The 22669-nt window shown below is 37.7% G+C and overlaps 4 protein-coding genes across 5 annotated transcripts; 2 read left to right on the forward strand and 2 right to left on the reverse strand.

Moving 5' to 3' along the window:
* Positions 1-681: 681 nt before the first annotated feature.
* On the forward strand, positions 682-2714 carry LOC147570036 (phosphoglycerate mutase-like protein AT74). The gene is made up of 2 exons (XM_086656592.1): positions 682-1351; positions 2142-2714. The coding sequence occupies exons 1-2, from the start codon at positions 901-903 to the stop codon at positions 2558-2560; spliced, it is 870 nt and encodes a 289-aa protein (XP_086512718.1). The 5' UTR covers positions 682-900; the 3' UTR covers positions 2561-2714.
* A 124-nt stretch (positions 2715-2838) lies between these two features.
* LOC147570037 (peptide methionine sulfoxide reductase B5-like) lies at positions 2839-5517 on the reverse strand. The gene is made up of 3 exons (XM_086656593.1): positions 5118-5517; positions 3244-3400; positions 2839-3104 (listed from the first exon to the last, which is right to left on the reverse strand). Exons 1-3 carry the CDS (start codon positions 5210-5212, stop codon positions 2955-2957), a joined length of 402 nt encoding a protein of 133 aa, XP_086512719.1. The 5' UTR covers positions 5213-5517; the 3' UTR covers positions 2839-2954.
* A 2161-nt stretch (positions 5518-7678) lies between these two features.
* SAC3B (SAC3/GANP/Nin1/mts3/eIF-3 p25 family) lies at positions 7679-17823 on the forward strand. Its single transcript, XM_086656594.1, has 17 exons — positions 7679-8049; positions 9166-9300; positions 10125-10352; positions 10585-10719; positions 11203-11319; positions 11735-11851; positions 12037-12258; positions 12355-12596; positions 12993-13093; positions 13206-13421; positions 13572-13799; positions 13883-13974; positions 14062-14155; positions 14410-14502; positions 14591-15462; positions 15546-15660; positions 15806-17823. Exons 1-17 carry the CDS (start codon positions 7895-7897, stop codon positions 17609-17611), a joined length of 4968 nt encoding a protein of 1655 aa, XP_086512720.1. The 5' UTR covers positions 7679-7894; the 3' UTR covers positions 17612-17823.
* Positions 17824-18137: 314 nt separating this feature from the next.
* On the reverse strand, positions 18138-22072 carry LOC147570039 (Protein phosphatase 2C family protein). Of its 2 annotated transcripts, XM_086656595.1 has the most exons (5): positions 20273-22072; positions 19439-19570; positions 18911-19126; positions 18768-18832; positions 18138-18653 (listed from the first exon to the last, which is right to left on the reverse strand). In XM_086656595.1, the coding sequence occupies exons 1-4, from the start codon at positions 21176-21178 to the stop codon at positions 18830-18832; spliced, it is 1257 nt and encodes a 418-aa protein (XP_086512721.1). In that variant the 5' UTR covers positions 21179-22072; the 3' UTR covers positions 18138-18653; positions 18768-18829. The 2 variants fall into 2 exon arrangements, with proteins under 2 accessions (XP_086512721.1, XP_086512722.1); XM_086656596.1 differs by lacking the exons at positions 18138-18653; positions 18768-18832; positions 18911-19126 and having other exon boundaries at positions 19433-19570; positions 20273-21949.
* Positions 22073-22669: the final 597 nt, after the last annotated feature.

Below are 22669 nucleotides of genomic sequence, written 5' to 3' on the forward strand. Positions count from 1 at the left end.
AGACAGGCTATTCCAGCAAGCAACAGCCAAACACAAGTAGCATTTTCAAAAGGGAGCGGCTAAAAGCACCCGTGGACTTTTGGAGATATTTTCTCTGTTCGGGTTGTCTCATGCGATCCAAAATAGGGAGCCCTAGGTTTTGGTGTTTTTCTGTTCGCCAATCCGAACTGGTTCGGACTGTCCCCTCGGTCCAAAATAGAAAGCCCAAAGATTTAGTATTTTTCCTGTTCGGATTGGGTCAGTCGGAACCTGTTCAGACTGTCCCCTCCAACCCAAAACAACGAGCTACGAGTTTTAGTGTTTTTCCTGTGTCTAGAAGGAGAGAAAGCGAGAGCCAGAGAGGTAGTTTTAATTGGGGATTAATAGAAAGAGTTTTATAGTAAAAACAAAATTTTGAAATTCACAATTATCTAAGGTGACTCTAAAGGCGTTTAGTCCTTTTATTTTTAGCGCACTACTCTCTTGACACTCTTCGCGATCCTTGAACTGACGCCCGCAGATTGTGATAGTCGGTAGATGCTCAGGTTGGATCTAATCCGTGTTGTTCAAGTCGACACAAGTTTATCAAAATGAGAGGCCGAGTTGGTCAAAACTAGAGGTCAAAATGTATTATTATTCTATAAATAACACCCACTTGAGGAAACCCAACTAGAGAAAGTACACTTTCCCAACAACCAAACACGACCTACTCATTCAAAAGTGTTTGAAACATGCTTAGATTACTTACATTTTAGGTTAACGCGTCGTCGTGAGGGAAAAACGGGTTTATATGATGATCTGCTACAGACAGACTCATTCATTCAAACAAGAGAGTTTCTAGAGAGAGAGAGAAAGTTGAGAGAGAAAATCGAAAGATAGAGAGAAAATCGAAGGGGGAGAGAGAGAGAGAGAGAGAGAGAAATGGTAATTCAAGACCTAAAATCGTTACCAAAGAGAATTATACTAGTAAGACATGGAGAAAGCCAAGGAAATCTCGATGGATCAGCTTATAGTATAACACCTGATTACAAAATCCCATTAACTGAATTAGGTCAAAATCAAGCTCGATTAGCTGGACAAAAAATTCGTCAAATTGTTTCAGAAGATGAACAATCTATTAATTGGAAAGTTTATTTTTATGTATCTCCTTATGAACGAACTCGATCAACATTGAAAGAGATTGGGAAAGCTTTTCCTAAGAAAAAAATGATTGGTGTAAGAGAAGAATGTCGAGTTAGAGAACAAGATTTTGGGAATTTTCAAGTTGCTGAAAGGATGAAAGCGATTAAAGAAACTAGAGAGAGATTTGGAAGATTCTTCTTTCGATTTCCTGAGGGTGAATCTGCTGCTGATGTCTATGATCGTGTTTCCAGTAAGATTCATTTTCTCTCTCTACTGGTTTTTCCCCCTTTCTCCATTTTAGGTTATTTTTGTGGTAAAGATTCAAACTTTTCGTTATAGAAACTTTTCAGGAAAATTTAGAGTTACCCCCCTCATTGAGAACAACATAATTAATTACCCCCATGCTTCTCTTAATATTAGGTATTAACACTCCGATTACACCTCGATTACAAAGGCAACTAATAAGCTAAGATAGTATTTACTTTTTCGCATGGTCTGAATCTGAATAGTCTGACTTGACATAAGCTAAGAATTCATTGAGATTGGTCTGGTTACCTATGTGCCCAAAAAACACAATTTTAGGTTAGACGCTTGGTACCTCCTTAGACTACCCAAATGAGAGATAGGTTTTAGCCTTTTAGGCTTATGCACGTGTCGCGGACATCCTGGCCCATTTGAGATGCATCACAACTCATATCGTAGGGTTATCGTGGCGTGATAACAACTAAGGTCTCAACATGAACTGAGTTGGTCAAAGGGGCCCTTGCTTTAAAAAAAAATTAGATAGTGAATCAACACTTTCTCTCACTAAATCTGGTCCGACCACGTATCCTGGCCAAATCCCTTGGCCAGGCAGAGTATCTCCACTGGTACAAAATTTAAGGGAGTGATCACTTTATAACGTACTTGGATAACTAGGAGACTTCAAAAGTATGAAAAATTCTACTAAAAGTGATATTTCAACCCCAACCTTTTTACCCATTGATGGTCCAATTTACATAATTGAAAACCATTTTGTGAAATCGATTGAAAACTAACAGGTTTTATGGAGTCATTGTGGAGAGATATACGAATGAACAGGCTTCACCAGCACGAAGATTCGTCAGACGAGATCAATCTTATAATCGTTTCACATGGATTAGCATCAAGAGTGTTCTTAATGAAGTGGTTCAAATGGACAGTTGAACAATTTGAGTATCTAAACAATTTAGATAACTGTGAAGTAAGAGTAATGGAAAAGGGAGAAGGTGGTGAATACAGTTTAGCGATTCGGCATAGTGAAGAAGAACTAGTGAAATGGGGATTAAGTTCAGAAATGATAGCAGATCAAAAATGGAGGGTTACTGCAAAAAGAGGTGATTGGAATGAGAAATGTCCTTGGTATCTTGACGCATTCTTCGATCATATACAACATTCAGACGACGATGATGATGATGATCAAGAAGGGAAACATCCATGACTGAACTATTGTGTGTTTTTTTCTGTTAAAATTTGTTAATGACTGGGTAATTTGTTATTAGTTGTTAATTTAGGAAGAAAAAACAAGAATTTGCTAATTGTTGTCTTTTACATCTTTTACTGATAAATTGAATGAAATGATTGAAATTTTTCCATTTCCATGTCTACCGAAAATTCCACCGAAACCAAAATGCTTTCCGTGAAACTGATGAAAGCTAAAGAATTGGATCAAGCAACTAGAACCTCAAACAAAAACCACTGAACAAATGTAAGCTAAAATAAATAAAATCAGCCACAACTCGATTTATTTCAACTTAAGCTTTTGCCAACAAGTTTATATCATTACTCATAAAAGGTAGGAGAGGGAACTACTCTGATAACTTCCAACAGGAACACTAAGAACTGGGAGTAAACTTGACAGAAACACTATTGACGCAATGACGTTCGTCGGTAGGCGTTGGAAACTTCTCGCCTTTAAAAACGTGTCCCAGGTGACCCCCACAAGCTGTGCAAGTAATCTCGGTTCTCCTTCCATCTGGGTCAGGCTGCAAATGCAGCATTCATCTTGTCATATATATAATACATACATGTAGGGAGAGAATTTGTGTGTGTGCAAAAATGTACGAATCATTGCATAAAAACTAGGAATAACCGAGATTGATAAAGAAAAGGTAAAAAACTCACAGAGCGAGTAATGGCTCCAGGAAGACCCTCGAAGAAAGCTGGCCACCCACATCCAGAGTCAAATTTGGTGGTGGATTTATAAAGTGGTGTTCCACAACCAGCACAGTTATAGACTCCGTCGGCAAAGAACTTATTGTACTCCCCGGTTCCACGAAGCCTGTAAAACGAAAACATCAGGATTCAAGCAAATCAAAGTTGAGCTTCACAGTTTGCATCTCTAATATACAATTATTTAAGATGTACTCGAATGATTGGACATTTGATGGAATGCTTAGAAATGGTAATAGATTTCACATTAAGTGAATAACCCTTTCACACAAGAGTTCCATGAACTTCATTTTTCGTGGAGTACCTAAAAATGGGTCTAGACCTTGTAAATAAACTTCATAAGAAAAAAACCGAAGCCAATAAGGAGAAGAAAATGATGGAATAACGCATGTAGTCTGCTTTACATCATATGGAAGCGATGCATTATGATATTTTTTGTTTTAGCATTGTCTGAATCTGACTCATCTAAATTTGACCCGCCTGACTCATCAGAATATGAATCGACTCACTCAAATGGACAATCTCAACCCGAGTTAGACAAGTTAGACATCACCAATTAGACAAAAACAAGCATTCTAAATCTGACTTGATTTGAATTCGAGCCTAGAGTTTGATTTCATATCTGACATAGGAGAAAAAACAAACACTACCAGAGCAATTTTATAAAACCTAGTTACATAGGTGATCTTCTCAACAAAAAAAAAGTTACTTAGGTGTTTGATTTTTTAGCACTTACAAGTGCTACCACTTACTAAGTGATAATCACTTAAAGTGATATCAAATGTAAGTGCTATGGCGTTTGTTTTCCATCGGTTCTAAGTGCTTGATTTTAATTTTTATATTAATTCTAAATGTTATAAAAATGAAAAATTGTCTGTTTTAACCTTGGTGTATTTACACATTAGCATTTTATACTAATTCCTAATAAGTTTGTTAGTTTAGGTAAAAGAAAATTACGGTTTACGAATTTTATGTCAAAAACATTAATCGTAAATAATCAAGAATTATGAAGGTGAAAGAACTTAGTTGTATCATGGAGTTTGGTTGTTCCATGATTAGTGAAGGAAGAGATGTTAAAAAAAAATTAAGAGGAAAACTTAGGTGAATGATGAGTGAAGATAAAGAAGAGTCATAGCGAAAGTCATAAAAAGATTTTGTATTTATCAATTGTTTAAGATTTTCTTCTTAGTTAAAATTATATTGGTAATTACAATATTAGGAGAAGGATAGAAATGTCCTTTTTAGCACTTACAAAGTAAGTGCAGAATAATAAGCTCCAACTTGGAGCTTACTATTTTGCACTTACTTTGCCACCACTTAGAAGTGATTTTCACTTATTAAGTGAAAAAACAAACGACCTAAAATTGTCGGCCCGCACTTGATAAGTGAAAATCACTTAATAAGTGCAAAAATCAAACACCCTCTTAGGTCATAATTTATAAAAGGCAGCAATTTAACAAAAAAAAAGTAATACTAGGGTAGTGTTTGTTGTGTCGTCTAAGTGGGACTGAATCTGACTCAAAGTCTAATTACTCGAGTCAAATTGCAGAACGTACATCTTCATCTGACTCGTGATGTGTGACAAGACTGGCTAACTTATTTGAGTTGATTTAAGAATTTAAGGTCTATTTGAGTTGGACAATTCAAATGCAAAAGAGTCAGACTGAGAAAAAAAAAACAAACACCACCTAATTCTTTGTTGAGAGAAGAAAGAAAATAAACAACATAAATTCATCAAATGTACAACAAACCCTAGCAGAAACCCTTCGGACATCTTAAAAAGGCATACAGAATTTCCATTGAATTTACAAAGAAGGATAACTTACTCAGTTCCTTTCTCTCTGAGAATCCTAAACTGTTCAGGAGAGAGAATTGCCTTCCATTCTTCATCTGTTTTCTGAACTGAACCAGGTCCAGCCATGGCTACTACTCTCAAATGATGGAGTTTTGATAAGTATATAAACCGACTGTTGTAGTGAATGTGGCCCTGAAATTAGGCCAGAGGGGATTGGGTTAGAAACTAGAAAGGGGGGCAACTCATAGTATTAATATCACCATCTTTAGAAATATTTTACCATCATTAGAGGAATGAATGTGACCTAGAAATTGGATCATAGGGGATTGGGGTTGGCTATCAATAGGGCTCTATAAGAGGAATCTTAGTTTTTTTTTGTTAATGTAAGAGGAATCTTAGTTTGTCTTGTCTTTTTTGTTGTTAAAGAGTTTGTCTTGTCAAAAATTCAAACAAAGTTGGTTTGGGAAAGTCATATCAAAAAATATTTTTGTCATGCTCAAAAGGGCATCTATCTCAAAAAAAAAGAAAAGAAAAGGGCATCTATATAGAAGCACAAACTCTACTTAATTATACAATAGATTCTATTTATGTGGTAGATTCATGAACAAACCCCACCTGGTCGTACTCTCAAATTATATTTCGTAAACAAAACGCACCTGGTCATGCTCTCGTACTAATATCACTCATTTTGATAATCTTTTTTTCATTTGTTCATTTTAACATCATTTTACATTTTCGAAGTCACAATGATATCTTTAAATATTGTTGAGGGGTAACATATCAACCTTTTGGAGTTTTGGGCAAGGGTGGGAACTTCCTTCAATATGAAAGTTATTTTTTCAAAATCAAACATGTCTACAGTGACAGCACATTAAGACTAGTTGATTATTTGGTAAGTTAGAGTCGACACCAAGCTTAAAAGGAACAAAACAATCAAAGTTAGTTTAAAACTTCTAAACGTTCTAAGAAGATAAACAACTTGCCTAAGAGGTTATTTTTCGTTTTGGGTACGAACGATCTTTACTGTGTCGTTTAAAAATGACATATATGCAGGAGTGTCATATTGTTTTAATTAAACGGATCTCAAGCTGTTGTCTAAATGGGATAACATGGGTTGATTTTATGTAACGGTTTAATATTTTTGTTTTGGTATAGACCCTCTCCCAACCCCTCTTACGAAAAAAAAAATGTAGAAACCTATCATTGTTTTGTTAAATTAACCTCAAAACTCAAATGGTTATCTAGATAGGTAATAGGGTAAGGGTTCACCCTCTACTTTTTTTTTTTTTATTGAACACCCTCTACTTATTAGAGTAAGCCTTGGCCCATTACTGACAGTTTGTAGCTATACCGAAGTCGAACCAATCAAGACTTGAACCGATTAAGTTTTGTTTAATTAATCAGTTTTGGTTCATTTCAGTTGTTCGATCCAATACTACTAATAGCATGGGGAGACGTCTCTGAAACTTTTATGTGCACCGCAAGTTTGTTTAGACATTTCAGCCAGCCTCATACTATTTTTTTTGAATATCGACTATAATGGTCATTACAAATGCATTGATACACTGATACGATGTGATAAACACGATAACTGTCGAATTACTATTGACCAAAAGTCTAACGAAACTAATAACCTAAAGCTCGATAAATTAATGACCTAAAGTCCAACCATATTATTTTATTGAGTTAATTCCTATATGGCCCCCTACTTTGTGACCAGCTTCCTTTATGGCCCCCTTTTTTTCGTAAATTCAAATATGGCCTCCTTTTTTGAGGTAAATGTCCTGAATACCCTTCTTATCAATATTTTTTCAACATATAAAAAAAAAAAAAAACTTGAATTCCACCTCACTTCCTACTCCCCCACACATATCTCTCCACATCATCTCTCTCTCTCCACCTCTTTCTCTCTCTCCAACTCACCTCTTTCTCTCTCTCCAACTCATCTCTCTCTCTCTCCAAGTCACTCCTTCTTCTCCGACGGAGGTCGCCGGCCGGAAAATTTTCCGGTCGGCGACCTTAAAAAAAAAAAAAAACTTTTTTTTACCTCTTCTCTCTCTCTCTCTCTCTAGAAACTCCGGCGAAGGGGAAACCCCTTCGCCGGAGAAGGTCTGTTCTTGAACAGACCTCAAGGTCTGTTCTTGAACAGACCTCAAGGTCTGTTCTCCGGCGAAGGGGAAACCCCTTCGCCGGAGTTTCTAGAGAGAGAGAGAGAAGAGGTAAATTTTTTTTTTTTTAAGGTCGCCGGCCGGCGACCTTCGTCGGAGAAGAAGGAGTGACTTGGAGAGAGAGAGAGAGATGAGTTGGAGAGAGAGAGAGAGATGAGTTGGAGAGAGAGAGAGAGGTGAGTTGGAGAGAGGTGACGTGGAGAGAGATGAGTGGTGGAGAAGGAAGTGAGGTGGAATTTAGGTTTTGTTTTTTATTTTATTTTGAAAATACATTAATCAGAGGGGTAGTTATGACATTTGTCTGAAAATAGGGGGCCAAATTTGAATTTACGAAAAAAAGGGGGCCATAAAGGAAGCTGGTCACAAAGTAGGGGGCCATATAGGAATTAACTCTATTTTATTTATACGGAAGTTTAATATTTCTGAATTTGCACTTCTATTGGATCCACCAAGAAACATCTGAACTGTGGGGGAAGAGAATCAGAGATACACTTACCAGCCAACCTTACAACAAAGATTAGCAGCAAAGACTTGGTATTCTTGTAATATATATAAGAACCGAGGTCATTTAGCGAAGTCTCTCTCACTTCGACTACCTTCGTTGAGGGCGAGAGAGAAGACAGACCTTGCTGATGCGTTAATGGCGTTCGGGGGTGGTTTTGGTAAGGCTTCTGGTCCTTCTATTCCTCCCAAAGCGGTGCCTCAATTTGGGAACTCTCCTCAGTTTCCTTCTCCTTCTCCTTCTTCTCCACCAATTTTTCCAATTACCACCGCACCTCAACAACGATCTCCAAGGTAATTAACTCCACACTATCTCTTCTGATCATTTAACATACTTAATTTAGGGTTTTATCTATTTTGTATTGTTTTTCCATCATCAGTAATGTGAGGTTTTGCCACCGTGTTTTAGTTTTAGGGGTTTTTGATCACTTTGGTTTTTAGGGGGTTTTGATTGATTGAGAGGGGTAATAGTAAAACCTACATTTTTGTTTGAAATAGACCCAAATACAGAATGACTCAAGATTTGGTATTGGTACAAATATGTTTACTTATCAATGATTTTGATTGAATACTCTCAAGGCCTTGATCATGATTATGTTAAACTTTTTTTTGACCTAGAAAAGAGACCCATTTTTCTTATCTCTCTCTCTTAAGTTTCTGTGAATGTGATGATCCAAATATTTGCTTAGTGCTGAACTCATTTTATAACTTCGACATTGGTCAGTTGCTATGTTCGATTTCTGTGCCGAAAGGCGCGAACAAGTTCCTTATTGCACATATGTTGGTAGCTAACATACTTGAGATGGACATCTTATTCTCCCAAGATTAGGAGATTGCCGATTCTTTAAATGTGTTGGTCAGAAGCCCAGACTCGAGTAACAAAATGTATTCACTCTTCTGAATTACATGCTCGAGTGTGTAGGCAAAGGCTCTATTTGTGAAATATATGTGATTTTGTCAGATTTTTTTTTTTGAAAGTTTGAATGAATATATAGAAGAAAAAATTATTTACAAGAGACAGGGAAAAGCATTGGAATCTCTCACGATATCCAAGCCTCCCAATTTACTACTACATCTAGGAAATTTACATCTTTGTATTTATCTAGCTTCCTAATCCAAGAAAATAAAGTTCCTTTAACATCTTCAATATCAACATTGCAAGAGAGATTCTTTTCGTTGAAGATTTTGTTGTTCCTGTCTCTCCATATGTTCCAAAATATGGCCGCTAGCACAAGCTGCCGCACCTCTTTTCTATTTTTCCTTTTGTGTAGACCATCCCACTGAATAAGCATCTGATTCGCTGTGTTGGGGTATCACAGCCAGTCAAAATTTGTCAGATAAATGATGTCATATTATAGCATGTCAAAATTTGATTCCGGATGCCGTTTTTCTGTCATTTTTAACTGTTAGATTGGACACCACCGCCAATTTATTGCCTTCTAATGGGTTTGCCGGTGCTCCACAAAAAGTGTGGTCACCCCCTTTGGCTCTTGGAAGCAACTCTCCTAGCAAAGGTGTTCCAAACTCCATTCCGGGAGCACAGAGGTAAGTCCCATGAGTAAATTCTTTATGATTTTTTTTTTCCCTTTATGGTTCTCTTTTAGAATATTCATGGTTATCCCAATGGTAACAACACAGGGTGTGGATTCTTTGAGCTCTACAAATATTGACCCTTTTAGCGAAATTCATTTGACTACCCGCAAATTTAGTGAGTTAACTGCACCGAAATAGACAACATTAAAGTACAACCTATGAACAACTTAGACTGTGATATTTGCTAAAGATCACAGGCTACCAAGTGGAGCCAAATGTTTCCATAATATTATAATTGTAACCCGTATTGCCACAATAGACAATTAGATCAGGAACTGCAAACTTAAATGCATCTGCTTCCACATATTCCTGGGGCAGGTGTCCTTATTGTATGCACTTGCGCATATTCACGTGCTTAAAATACCTGTGGATCAGTTATCATTGCTGTCTACCTACTGTAAGTGCAAAATGGAATTTTTGACACAGAAAGGAAACTGTATGGTCATTGATTCGTATAGTGAATTTCAAGAGAGGTTTATTAGGGAAATTGGGGAACATGTCTGTCCAGTGAATCATCAAAGATTGATAATAAATTACTGTTATTTCCATGGGGAAAAAGAAACTGTTTGCTGTATAGAGTACACATTACCTTAGTTAAATATCATTTTATTAGTTTTTTTTTTTTCTGAAAACTATTATCGTTTTATCAGTCAATCTCGTTCCCTTCTTTTTGTCCCTTCTCTTCATGTAGATATGCTATCTATGTAGCTCCAGTATTGTTAAATATTTATTCAATGTTAAAAGAGAAAAATATGAATTCTTATCATTTTTCTCAGGCCTAAAGTATCTCCTTCCAGTTGGGGGAATCACCCAAAATCACCCATTGACAGTTCTTTTCAGTATCATCCAACGGAATTTCCTGTTGAATCATATGCTACTCCACCTAATGATTTAACAGGCGTTGCAACAAGATCTGTCAAGTCTCAAGGCCCGAAAAGGACTAGATCCCCCTCATTTGCTAATGATGCTTCACTGGAGGACTCAGCCGAAACTTTTGCTGGAAGGTAAGTGTATCTTCTATTGTTATTATTGCTGGAAGGGGAATGTTCCATTGCCTTTCCGTGTTACATACTCCACTGAAGCATGTTGTGTTTCAGCTGCTTCTGTTACAAGTTACAACTAATTAGTGTTAGAAGAATTCAAGGCTTGCTATGGTAGCAAAACCAAGAATTTAATTTCCTTAGCTACTTCAGATTCCACTTTTAAGAGTAATGCTTATTCCTTTGTATTTTTTAGATTGGGAAGTCAACCCGGTTTTGTTCTTGAACATGGGCGTACGAGGGCTCCACAGAGAACGGGGCCCCCGAGTTCAGCTTTTCAAAGCAGTCACACATATGAGGATCTTGATAACCCAGTTGAAGATGTGCAGAGGTAGGTTCATGAAAACTTCTGTAGTCCAAAATAAGTTCATGTCAATGCAGAGCTGGGATGATCTAGGTGTTATATCTGTTCACTGTAAGTGGTTTTCCAGGTTAACATGTATATAATCTGAGCAAGGTTGTTTATGTTAGGCGACTCACAATCTCGTTTTGGTTGAATTATACTTTTTCTTTTTTAGTTTTATGTTAACATCATTGAGTGCTCAATGGACTAAAAGGCCTGAGTTGTGTTCCGAGTTGCATTCGTTTAATCTATAGATGTTCTGCAGCCATACACAGGTCAAAATAGGATGGTCAAGTATCCATTTTCTCTGTACATGGATTATATACTGTATCATATCACATTTTTGTTGTAAAAAATTAAAACCTTATGGACCAACATATTTGTTATTTCCTCCCATTATTCTCAAAAACGCCATACTGATGATTATAAACAACCCTTACTGCTCAAGGTGATTTCATTATGATGTATCAGGTCAAGCACCAATATTGCAAACTTCCAAGCCTCTAGAAGCAGCAGATCACCGCCTTTTCCGTCTGCCAATAAAGCGTTTTTGGGGGATTCTAAGCCACTCCAAATTGATAATGAAAGGTAATTTTGACCAGAATTTATAGCTTATCACACTGATCTAGAGACTGATAATACCCCAGCACGTGCTGGGGTCACTAGTGTTATATATATATATAGTTAGTTAGTGTTATATATTTTCTTCCTTGAAGAGGTTTTCTGTTGTATTCAATTATTCATGCAATTATATATCGTCTAATCAAGGTTGTTTATGTTACACCAGTTGCGAAACTATTTAGGTTGAATGTTCTTTCTCTTTAGTTATGTGCTTATGTTGTTGATTGTCCAATGGGCTAACTAAATTGTCTAGGTTATCTTCGTAGTTGTACTCATTTGACATATAGATGTTTGTAATCACACAGGGGTAACTAATGAGCCAATGAGGTGTTAAGTACCCATTTGCGTAAGGTGTTTAAGTGTTTTCATTATGATTTATTAGGTCAAGCACCAACATTTCCACCTTTCAAGCCTCAAGAAGCAGCAGGTCACCTCCTTTTCCATCTACGGATAAAGTGCTCATACGAGATTCTCAGCCACTTCAAAATGAATCAGGAAGGTAAAATTAATCAGACATTCAAACTTCACAGCTTTCAAACAATTCTAGAAGACTGATAATACCCAGCACACTAAGATCACTAGTGTTAGAACATATTGGGAAACATTAATCTTGATAATTTTTTACTTCAATGGAACGGTTACCCTCAGCATATTGTACTCATTCTCGATTTAATCATACTCTAGGCGTGTATCTCCTCCGAAGTTTGGTGATAGAGCAAATATGCTAGACTACACTTCTGATTCCCATATGAAGCAAAAGTCCTCCAACTTTTCACCTAATATTGCTGAACGTATTGGTACTAGACCAGTCAACACTCAAGTTTCAAAAAGAACCAGGTCACCTTCTCATTATGCCGATGAATTTCTACAAGGAAATTCCCATGATAGCCAAGATAATACTGAACGGTAAGTTTTTGGTTTATATTATCTCATCTATCTTCTACCCTCAGTCAGCTACTTTATAGATGCTACTGCCTTACCTTTTATGCCAAATACGTACAGAGAGATGCAAGCTAAGGCCAGGAGATTGGCTCGCTTCAAGGTTGAACTATCAGAACCAGCAGAAGACAGTCAAAACATTTTGAAGCAAAAGGTTTCAGGGAATAGGCATGGTCAAGCTCCAGTTGAGAAGATAAAATTTGCTGCTGGACAATCCGGGGAAGCAGTAGGGGATTTTATGTTAGATTCTGAAGGCCCGGAGCCACCTAGTGTTATAATAGGAGTATGCCCAGATATGTGCCCAGGTATTTTCAGCTTTAAGTGTGTTTAATTATTAATGCTTTGGTTAGTGTATTTGGATGATTTTTTATTTGCATCCTATAACATAATGTATATAAGGATAGAAACTTGCAACACTAATGCTGGCCTAAATGTAATTAAAGCATCTCCAACTTCATATTAACCTGTTCCAAGACAACTTGCGGAGCTATATACAGCGCGTTTCAAGTCCACATAGGGCCTATAGTTGGATATATATGCAAATAAGGTAACAGTGCATGAATGATGGTAGGCTGGTGGGGACCATCATTCAGTTATTATGTCTTTCTAGATCTTTAGAAATTCTTCTGCAAATACGCAAAAATATGAAAAACTGGATAGTTTTGATTGATAAATGTAACTTTTCTCTCTCCGTGTTTCAGAATCAGAAAGGAAGGAACGTGAGAGGAAGGGAGATCTTGACAAGTATGAACGCTTAGATGGGGATAGAAATCAGACTACTGAATCCATTGCTGTGAAAAAGGTCTTCCATGACATTTCTACTTGATATTTACTTTTATAGTAGGGTGTGTTTGTTTTTGAGTTTACCATTGATTAAAATAATAAAAATATAAGGTCTTATCTGTCTTCTACAGTATAACAGAACAGCTGAGAGGGAAGTGGACTTGATAAGGCCCATGCCAGTCTTGCAGAAGACTGCTGCCTATCTTCTGGATTTATTGGATCAACCTTACAGTGACAGTTTTTTGGGCTTGTACAACTTCTTGTGGGATAGGATGAGGGCTATCAGAATGGATCTGAGGATGCAACACATTTTCAACCGTGATGCTATATCCATGCTTGAGCAAATGGTATTCCCCCCTTGAAATATTTCTATAAGTTAAATCAGTGGTATTATGTGGTATGATTTACATTAACTACTTAAGCATCCTAAAATTTTATCTGAACTATGCTAGATAAGTTTACTACTTAATAAACTGTTTTCATTTCTTCGATGCTAGATAAGGCTTCACATCATAGCCATGCATGAATTATGTGAATACACAAAAGGAGAGGGGTTTTCAGAAGGATTTGATGCACATCTTAACATTGAACAAATGAACAAGACATCAGTTGAATTATTTCAAATGTATGACGACCATAGGAAGAGAGGAATTGATATCCCGTCAGAGAAAGAGTTCCGGGGATACTATGCGCTTCTGAAACTGGACAAGCATCCTGGCTACAAAGTGAGCAATTTTGGGTTATCACTCAGTCTTTTGAGTTGACCTAATTACAAAAGTTGTCTTTGAATATAATGCATATATTTTAGGTTGAACCTGCAGAGCTCTCACTTGACCTTGCAAAGATGACTCCTGAAATAAGACAAACCCCAGAAATTCTCTTTGCTCGTGCAGTAGCAAGGTAGGAATTAATATAGATTTTCCTGTGTTTGGTTTTTCTATGTGCTCATGTAGCAAAATCTAATAGTGAGATTTTTTCATATTTCAGAGCTTGTAGAACTGGTAATTTTATTGCCTTCTTCCGGTTGGCTAGACAAGCGACATATCTCCAAGCGTGTCTGATGCATGCCCATTTTGCAAAGGTATGACTTCTTCTAGTCGGCCACTCCTCATTTGTAATTTAGTCTCGTTCTGTTGTTAGTGGGCCTATTTGGGATTTGCTTTTATTTCCCTTGCTAATTGTTAATATGTATGTATTAATGCATGTAAAATTTGTACACAGTACATTAATACATTTGAATCTATTTCATTGTGATGTCTTGTGTTAGTGCACAGTTCTTTGTGATCTAGGACTTATGAGTCTTCTTTCTGATTGATCGTATTCTCTTTTGCTCAGTTGCGAACTCAGGCACTTGCTTCTCTACACAGTGGTCTGCAGAATAACCAAGGAATTCCTATTGCTCATGTTACAAAATGGTTAGGGATGGAGGTACATCTTAATGGTTCCTTTTCTAGTTTGCTGGGATGAAGCTTCAATCTCCTTACCTCTTTCTAATTCCTTCTGTTTGACTAACCAGGGAGAAGACATAGAAAGCCTTTTGGAATATCATGGTTTCACGGTGAAGGAATTTGAAGAGTCATATATGGTGAAGGAGGGCCCATTTCTCAGCAACAATGAAGATTACGCAACTAAGTGCTCACAACTTGTTCTCTTGAAGAAGTCAAGAACAGTTCTTGAGGATGTTTCTTCTAAGTCTTCTGATCACGTCGAATGCTCCCCGAAAGAAGTCAAACATATTATATCAGAAAAGGTTCCCAAGACCGTACCAGTCCTTAAAAGAAAAAGTTCACTTGATGCCGAAATGCTTGATTTCAAAGATAATTCCGCTTCTATTCCTAAGTTTCAGCCTGTGGTTGGAATGCCGTTAGCAATTAACCAGCAAAGTGTACCAGTGGCAGCAACTCAGCAAAAAATGACAGTGGCAGCTACTCGGCAGAAAATGGCAGTGGCAACTACTCAGCAGAAAATACCAGCGGCAACTAATCAAGGTCTAAGTGATTGCCGAGTGTCTGAAGTCTCTTCGGTACCATGGGTTGTCCCTTCTAGTCTTTTTACACAGTCTCCGCCAGTTACAGTTAGAAGTGTGACTGGACAAGTCACCCTTCCAAATAAATCATTGGATGTCAATCACAATCCCTTCTTAGAGCCAAAGCCCCTGCAACCTGTGGTGGAAACCCTGCCAATTGACATGTCGGGGTCCACTGACTCCCTTATGAAGAATTTGACGCCTCAGGCAGTATTAATCAATCCCCAAGAAAATGTAGATACAATTGTTCCTCAGGAAGTGGAAGAAGAATCTACAATTGACGAGGAACTAGAAGATGAAGAAGCAAAGATGATTGAACAGGAAATCGAGGCTGCCAAAGCAAAACTTAAGCTTATCCTGAGGTTAGTCCCTAGTGTCTTTGTCTAAACCATATTCTGCTTGTAGTTGATGAGTTTTAACGATTCTGTCTTTTTTCTGTGATCAGGATGTGGAAGAAACGATCTTCAAAGCAAAAGAAGATGCGAGACCAGCGCCAGTTGGTAGCTAATGCCGCATTAAACTCTTTATCGTTGGGTCCTCCAATTCGACAGAACAAAACAGTAAGTGTTCATCTTATTCTGTTTTGATGTTAAATGCAGGATTAGAATCCATTGCATGGGTTGCAATTGGTGTATGATTCCATAGACTTTTGTAACATCTTCTCATTCAATTTGAACAACTAATTCTATCATTTCTTGTATGAAGCAACTGAACCATGTTGGTGAGCTAAACATCGATCGTGTTCTGAGGGAGAGAGGAGAAAGACATGGGAAATCGTGGTCAAAGCTGAATGTTTCTGAAGTTGTTACCAGCACACTTAGTGAAAGAAACCCAGATGCTAAATGCCTTTGCTGGAAACTTCTTCTTTGTCCTCAGATAAAAAACAAAACTCATAATCTGGTAGGCTCTTGGTTGCGTTCTAAGCTCATGGGTAATGGGAAGGAAAATGACGATGAGTTGGCAGTTTCTGCTCCAGGCTTATCTGTATGGAAATGGTTTATTAACGGATCAAGTAATTCCCGGCTCTGCTGCTTGTCTGTCGTTAGAGATGTAGAAAGAGATAAATCGGGTGATGCAGTTAGAAGTGCAAGTGGTGTTCTCTTTCAAGTATCTGATGGAATTCCATGGAAGCTTCAGAAAACTGCACTTAACGACCTTCTGATGTCCTTGCCCTCTGGTCAGTCCTTGCCTCTTCTGATATTAACTGACATGCATGACGAACAAGTTCAAAGTTCATCTTCTACAATTGTTAATGAATTGGGCCTTCGCTATATTGATAAAGCAAGGATAAGCAGCTTCTCAATTGTCCATCTTCTTGGCAACCAGCAGTCCGAGAACTTAGATGGGTTTTTCAGCAAGGATCGATTAATGGAGGGATTAAGGTGGGTTGCAAACCAGGCACCTTTACAACCTTTTCTTCATTGTGTGAAGACGCATGAACTGGTTATGGGGTATCTTAATTATTCGTTGGAGTTACTTCAAAGGAGAGGCGAGCTACTTGGTCCTAATGATTGCATCGGCGCATTCAATGCTGCAGTTGATCGAGCAACCGAGGAAGTTGCATCTGCATCAGACATGAACTCGGGAAGTTGGCCATGTACTGAGATTGATCTACTCGAGGAATTTAGCGATGAGCGCAGAGCGACCGAGTCATTTTTACCAAGTGCTTGTTGGAGTGAATCTTCGTCAATTAAACCGATATTAAGTACAATACAGAGCTGCAAGCTTCCATTCTTTGCTGATGATCTATCTTGGCTGAGTCACGGATCTGATATGGGCAAAGACATTCAGAACAAAAAATCAGAGCTTGAAAAGTGCTTGATTACGTACCTGGTCAATTTAAGTAAGATGATGGAATGGGAACTAGCAACAAAGGAGGCAAGTGTAATGCTACAGAATGGTGCTGAACTTGAGCTTCATGGTCGGGCTTTCCGTATAATTCCAAGGTGGGTGGTTATACTCCGCCGTGTTTTCAATTGGCGACTACTGAATTTGAGAAGTGGGATATCGTCTGTTGCTTACGTCTTTGATAAACAGAGAGACTCCTGGTTGGAACCATATCAAGTGGTTTCTCCTTTGAAGTCACGGGATGGAGAAGTAAACATGGGTTTTAATTCTTCCACTTCAGAAGGCGTTAGCAAGTTAAGGTTAGATGAGGACAGATCTCCTCCCTATGCTCTAACAAGACTGACTCTAGATGAAATGATTGAAGTTGGGTGTACCCCTCTGCCTTTTGGGCGAAATAAATCAGAGATTAAGACCATTGAACCTCTTCAACTGACCTTTAGCGAAGATGACGACATAACAGAAGCTCATACTGAAAGTGATAATCAATGGCATGGTGAAATTGCAGAAAGAGATGGTAGAACTGATAATCATCTTTCTACTACTACTACTAGTTCTATTGTAGTTGAGAAGGACAAAACTGAGGCTGATAGGTTAAGCAAATTACTAGAACAATGTAATATGCTGCAAGATAGGATAGATGAACAGCTTTTTATCTATTTTTGATACTCCTAGGTTTTGACATTTTTTGGAAGAGAGAGAGAGAGAGAGAGAGAGAGAGAGAGAGAGAGAGAGAGAGAGAGAGAGAGAGAGAGAGAGAGAGCGAGAGAATATTTGTAATGTTGTATGAGTTTCTCTGTACATCAAATATAACTTCAATGTTATTGTTATCTTTCAGGAATAATCGGGTTTGGGGGAGGTCTTGCCTTATTTTGAAACGGTTATGTTGTATCTACATGTGTGTGCTCCTCACTGAATTATATCTTTCTACCTCTTACTGTATTTTTCCACTTAGTTTTGAGCTAGAATTCCGATCACTTTGAGTTGAGTTCTACTCAGAAGGTTAATTGAAACACTGATGACACGCCCACTTACGAGTACGCTGATCGAGAATCCCATGCTTTACATATCTATACAATTGAGACGGATAAAATAATGGAAAACTATCAGTGTTTCCCTTGTCGTCTAAGAGAGTTTGAGACCGTTCTTTTCATGGAGTCATCTTAAGCTATATCTAAACAAACAACAAAAAGAATGAGAATACTAATTTTAGTTCCAAATCCATACACAACTACTAGTATACTAGCTGCAGTTATATGTGTGATCAGTAAGCATGACAAGAGAATAAGAACAACGGAACTTTCTCAAATTTCATTCCAATAGATCACAACAAAACTCATCTTTGCAGAGGGGGACTGGTCTTTTCTTCTTTTAAAGAACACTAACAACAGTACTATAACCCATTGACGAGTCCATTAAAACTTTCATTATTTGATGCTTCCACTGACCCGAAAGTTCGCTGCCTTGCGTGACCCTGACATATCACCTCCTTCCAATTTTCTCTTCTCTTATATTGGAAGTATTTCTCAATACTCAAGTCTCTTTTGGATACTCTTGAACGACAGAAAGCAGTCTGGCAGTCGCAAATTTCGTGACGTCAATCGAAGTTTGGGCGTGTCAATATCATCTTCAAGGTCCAAGAACATCATCAGGCTTACCTTTGTCTTTCTCGTCACATATAAAAAACATGTCATGTTGTTCCAGTAATCTGCCACCAATGATTCAAAATGCTAAAGCATAGGACAAATAGCTCATATACATGTCTACAATTCACAAATATCTTAAACATAGATTCAATATTTCACAGGGAAGCAAGTCGTACCATTTCGATGCATATAGAGAAGATAAATGTTGGGCAATGCATTAAAGACCATCCATCTTGATTCACTGGTACGACAAAACAAATCGTGGTAATTAGGGATGAAATGTAATTCGGTGGAGAGATAAGCACTGAATGAACTATACCGTAGCAGAGGATTCTAAGTGCGTTGGAGATGGAACAACACATGCAGGACTCCGTTGTTCTACCGGAGTAGTATATAGACAAGGCTGTGTTTCTGAGAAGTTGCTCCTTAATGAACGGTAAGAAACAGATGTGTCAGTGGATCCTTTCCCGGTCATTAATGATATTGGATTCATAGTAACTCCACAAGTTCCGTTAGTAGCACTTGTACCTAATTGCTGCAAATGCGAACAAAGATTTAGAGAAGAAACATCACGCGAATGATGCCTCAGACTTCTAGGGCGCAGACTTTGGATCATTTCAACGCCGGAAATAACCATTTAAATCACCCACACCCAAACAATCATAGGGTATATAACCCAGATAGATGTTTAAATGGTCAGGATAGGCTTATATATATATATATATATGACATTTAGCAGGCTATGTTAACACCATCCAGTCGATTGGTAACTTCAGAACTTATGATCACCTAGTTTAAAATGAAAAAAGTTGTCAAACACCTAATTGAAGGTATTTCTGGTTCATACATTTTGTAGGTCTTTGATTTGTACTACGATGATTGTGATGTCGTCTGTGCGGTTTTCGTGCTCCAACCATTGTCTGTACGATTCTCCTGTGATGGCAGCACATGCGTCCCGAGGATCTGTATATCTTGCTACCTACATGAGAAACTGCATAATCAGCAATGGAATACACACACAATCTTCAATATGTCAGACAAGTCATATAACCTCCAGTTGAAGTACTTGGGAATTTTTAGCACCTACATTGAAACTATCGATAGCGATGGAAGTCCTTTTTTCCTTCTCTGTTCAATTTCAAGCTATTCATAGTTTGATTTGCTTTTCTGTTTATCTAGAATAAATTCTATGAATGGCCGATTATGCTCTAAAGTATATGTTTCTCTACGGATATGTCGTTCCACAAGCATTATGATACATGTCATGTAACGACCCAGACCTCAACAACCTGCGGTCTGGTCCCCAACTAGGCCCATAACGTGGCCCAAGTTTTGCTCCTGGACATGAGACGGTACCACCTCAAGGTACTACTACCATTGCATCTACAGGCCAGGCTCTGAGAGTTCTCCAAGCGTTGTAGGCTATCACATTTCTAACGGATGATACTAGAAGTGCCTTCACTGATTCAATTGCTAGTTTGAATTGTACTCGAATGTTTCAAAATTTATTATAAGAACTTTAATTGATTAGAGAAGAGCATAAGCTACTAAACCTATATAGGTAGAGGTATAATCAAGTAATATAACTAAAACGAAATATAAAAAGTACTAAGTTGTGAGAAAAAGTAACTCGTACCTCTCGATTTTCTATGCATACTATTTCATGGTTCTAAGTTCTTACCATATTGACAACAGCTTGGCTAGAGATAAATTCGAAAACACCATCACTTGCGATCACAAAGAACAAATGGTTTGGTGTAAGCTGAACCATTGACACCTCAGGATCCGAAATAACACCAATCTTTTCAGCAGTACTATCCCCCACACTTCTTGTAAATGCAGTCCCAGGATATAACCCGTCTTGTACCCACAACCTAGGTGGATCCCCTCCACCACTCTCTTCATCACCCCAAGTTTGAATATCTGGATCCATGATCCCTTCAACCTGATCAACAGTCAAAACCCTAGCACCACAACTCTTGACCCTATCACATTCATCTCTTCTATACGGCGTCTGGTCAACCGAAAGATCCTCGGCAATCACATGATTTCCGCTTTTACTTGCAATGACAGCCCTCGAATCCCCGACATTAGCGACGAAAAGGGTGTCACCGTTAACAAGAACGGTAATAGCGGTTGTACCACTCATAGTATCATCTATATCACTATCATGTAATTCAACATTTGTTGTAGAAAATGCAGAGTTATATGCTTTTATAGGATCCTCTGCCAATGTGGGATCATTAGAGAGGATTTCAACCAATCTATTTCTAACAAAGTTGGAACATTCTGTGCCAAATTGACCATGCCCATCAAAAACACCAAAGAAATGAAGATTTGGGTTACCTTGAATTTCGGTTTTGACGATGAAACTATCTTGGTTCTCTTTATCAGGGGAGTCTGGATAGTACCCTCTCTGTGTAAGAACCGAATACTCTAAATGGTAGTTGTGGGAAGGGATATGTGCAATTTCAATTGATCTCTGAGTGAGTATGTATCTGTCATTGTTACTACCACCACTCAACTCTTGGGCATCGTCTGATGATCTCGGATAACGGCTACAACATTTCCCATGGACACACCCCATATTTCGATCGAAGAAAACCTAGCTAAGTTTGCAGGATTTTAAATGTTCTATGAAGGTTTAATTTAGGGTAGAAATCTATTATGTTTTTGTACATCAGGAAAAAAAATTGCCTATTTGAATAGGAATTGAAGAAACTCTAACAACCCAGAATTAGAAAGACAATTAAAGAGCATTTTCACTTGAAAACACAATCAAATTAATGCTAACCTGGGATTCTAAACCATCTTCATCAAGCTCTAGAACCCAAAAAATCTGAAAAAAATATCCCTTTTATTTCATTCAACAAAGGGTTCTTCTCTGAAAACTTGTGTTTTCTCTGACACAAAAAAAAGTTGTGTCCTTTATCTGTTTGGAAAGAAAATCCAGCCTCAGAAACAGAGCATTATCAAATAAAGAAAACCCTAACAAGTAGTGAGGGTAAGAGGTATATTGCTGGGGAAAATATGGGTTTTTTCTTTGTTGTTCAATGGTAGTAAGAGAATTAGGTTAGGGTTTACATAGGTCTAAGGGAAGGATCTGAAGAAAACCCATGTCCCAAGGAAACAAGAGAATAAACAAAAATCCAAGAGAGAGAGACAGGTATTAAATGAACCTTAAAGAAAGCAAGAATCTTAGATTTGGTTTCTTGTGTTGAGATTTTATGAGAATTAGGGTTTCATAATAGGTTGGAAAACAAGCAAACTTCAGCTGTTCAATGAACATGCTGACATCCCCACATCTCCATTCCAATTGCCATCCATGTCTGTCCTCTTGGATTTTGTTTGAACGGTTATTCTCTCTAGTTTGCGTTGTGGGTTTTAACACACCCATATCCATTTGCCCATTTCACCCGACCCGAATTATTAAAGATTTTCTTTACAATCCGTTTCAATCCGGATTGACTCGACGACAACACTTGGTTGTCCAAGTGGTTGATAGTGTTGACAGAAATTCCAACCCTGGAGGCCTTAGGTTCGATGTATCAATATTTTGTAACGACTAACGTAGATCGTAGTCGATTTCTCAAAAAAGACCTGGATCTGACTCTAGTTAGATTTCAGTACATGTAATAGTCGATTTGCGTGAATATACTTAAAATGAGTTAATTTTTTGTAGTATAATAAATCAGACGAGTCAATTTCGAAGGATGAAAAAAAACTGAAACGATTCCACTAACTTGTCAACTACTTTCATATTTTTTTTGAAAAATCGACTACTATCTATTCAATAACTATGGATTCCACTTCTACTGAAAATCGAACCTGAAATTCTAGAATTTTAGAGTTTATACCAACACTATCAATCACTTGGACAACCAAGTGTTGAACGTTCCATATCTTGTAAATACTTGTTTTTGGCGAACTCCTGATGTTCACTTGAACCATATAAATAGCTACTCATGTTTCTATTTGCATTTAATTCTACTCATGAACTGTACCGACATACGACGAGCCTTCAATAAGGGACCACTTAACACCGAATTGAATGTTACAATTTGATGGAAGAAATAAT

Source organism: Eschscholzia californica, unplaced genomic scaffold (genome assembly GCF_041429995.1).
Source record: "Eschscholzia californica isolate CP2 unplaced genomic scaffold, dmEscCali1.0.p SCAF_1, whole genome shotgun sequence".
Classification (NCBI taxonomy): domain Eukaryota; kingdom Viridiplantae; phylum Streptophyta; class Magnoliopsida; order Ranunculales; family Papaveraceae; genus Eschscholzia; species Eschscholzia californica.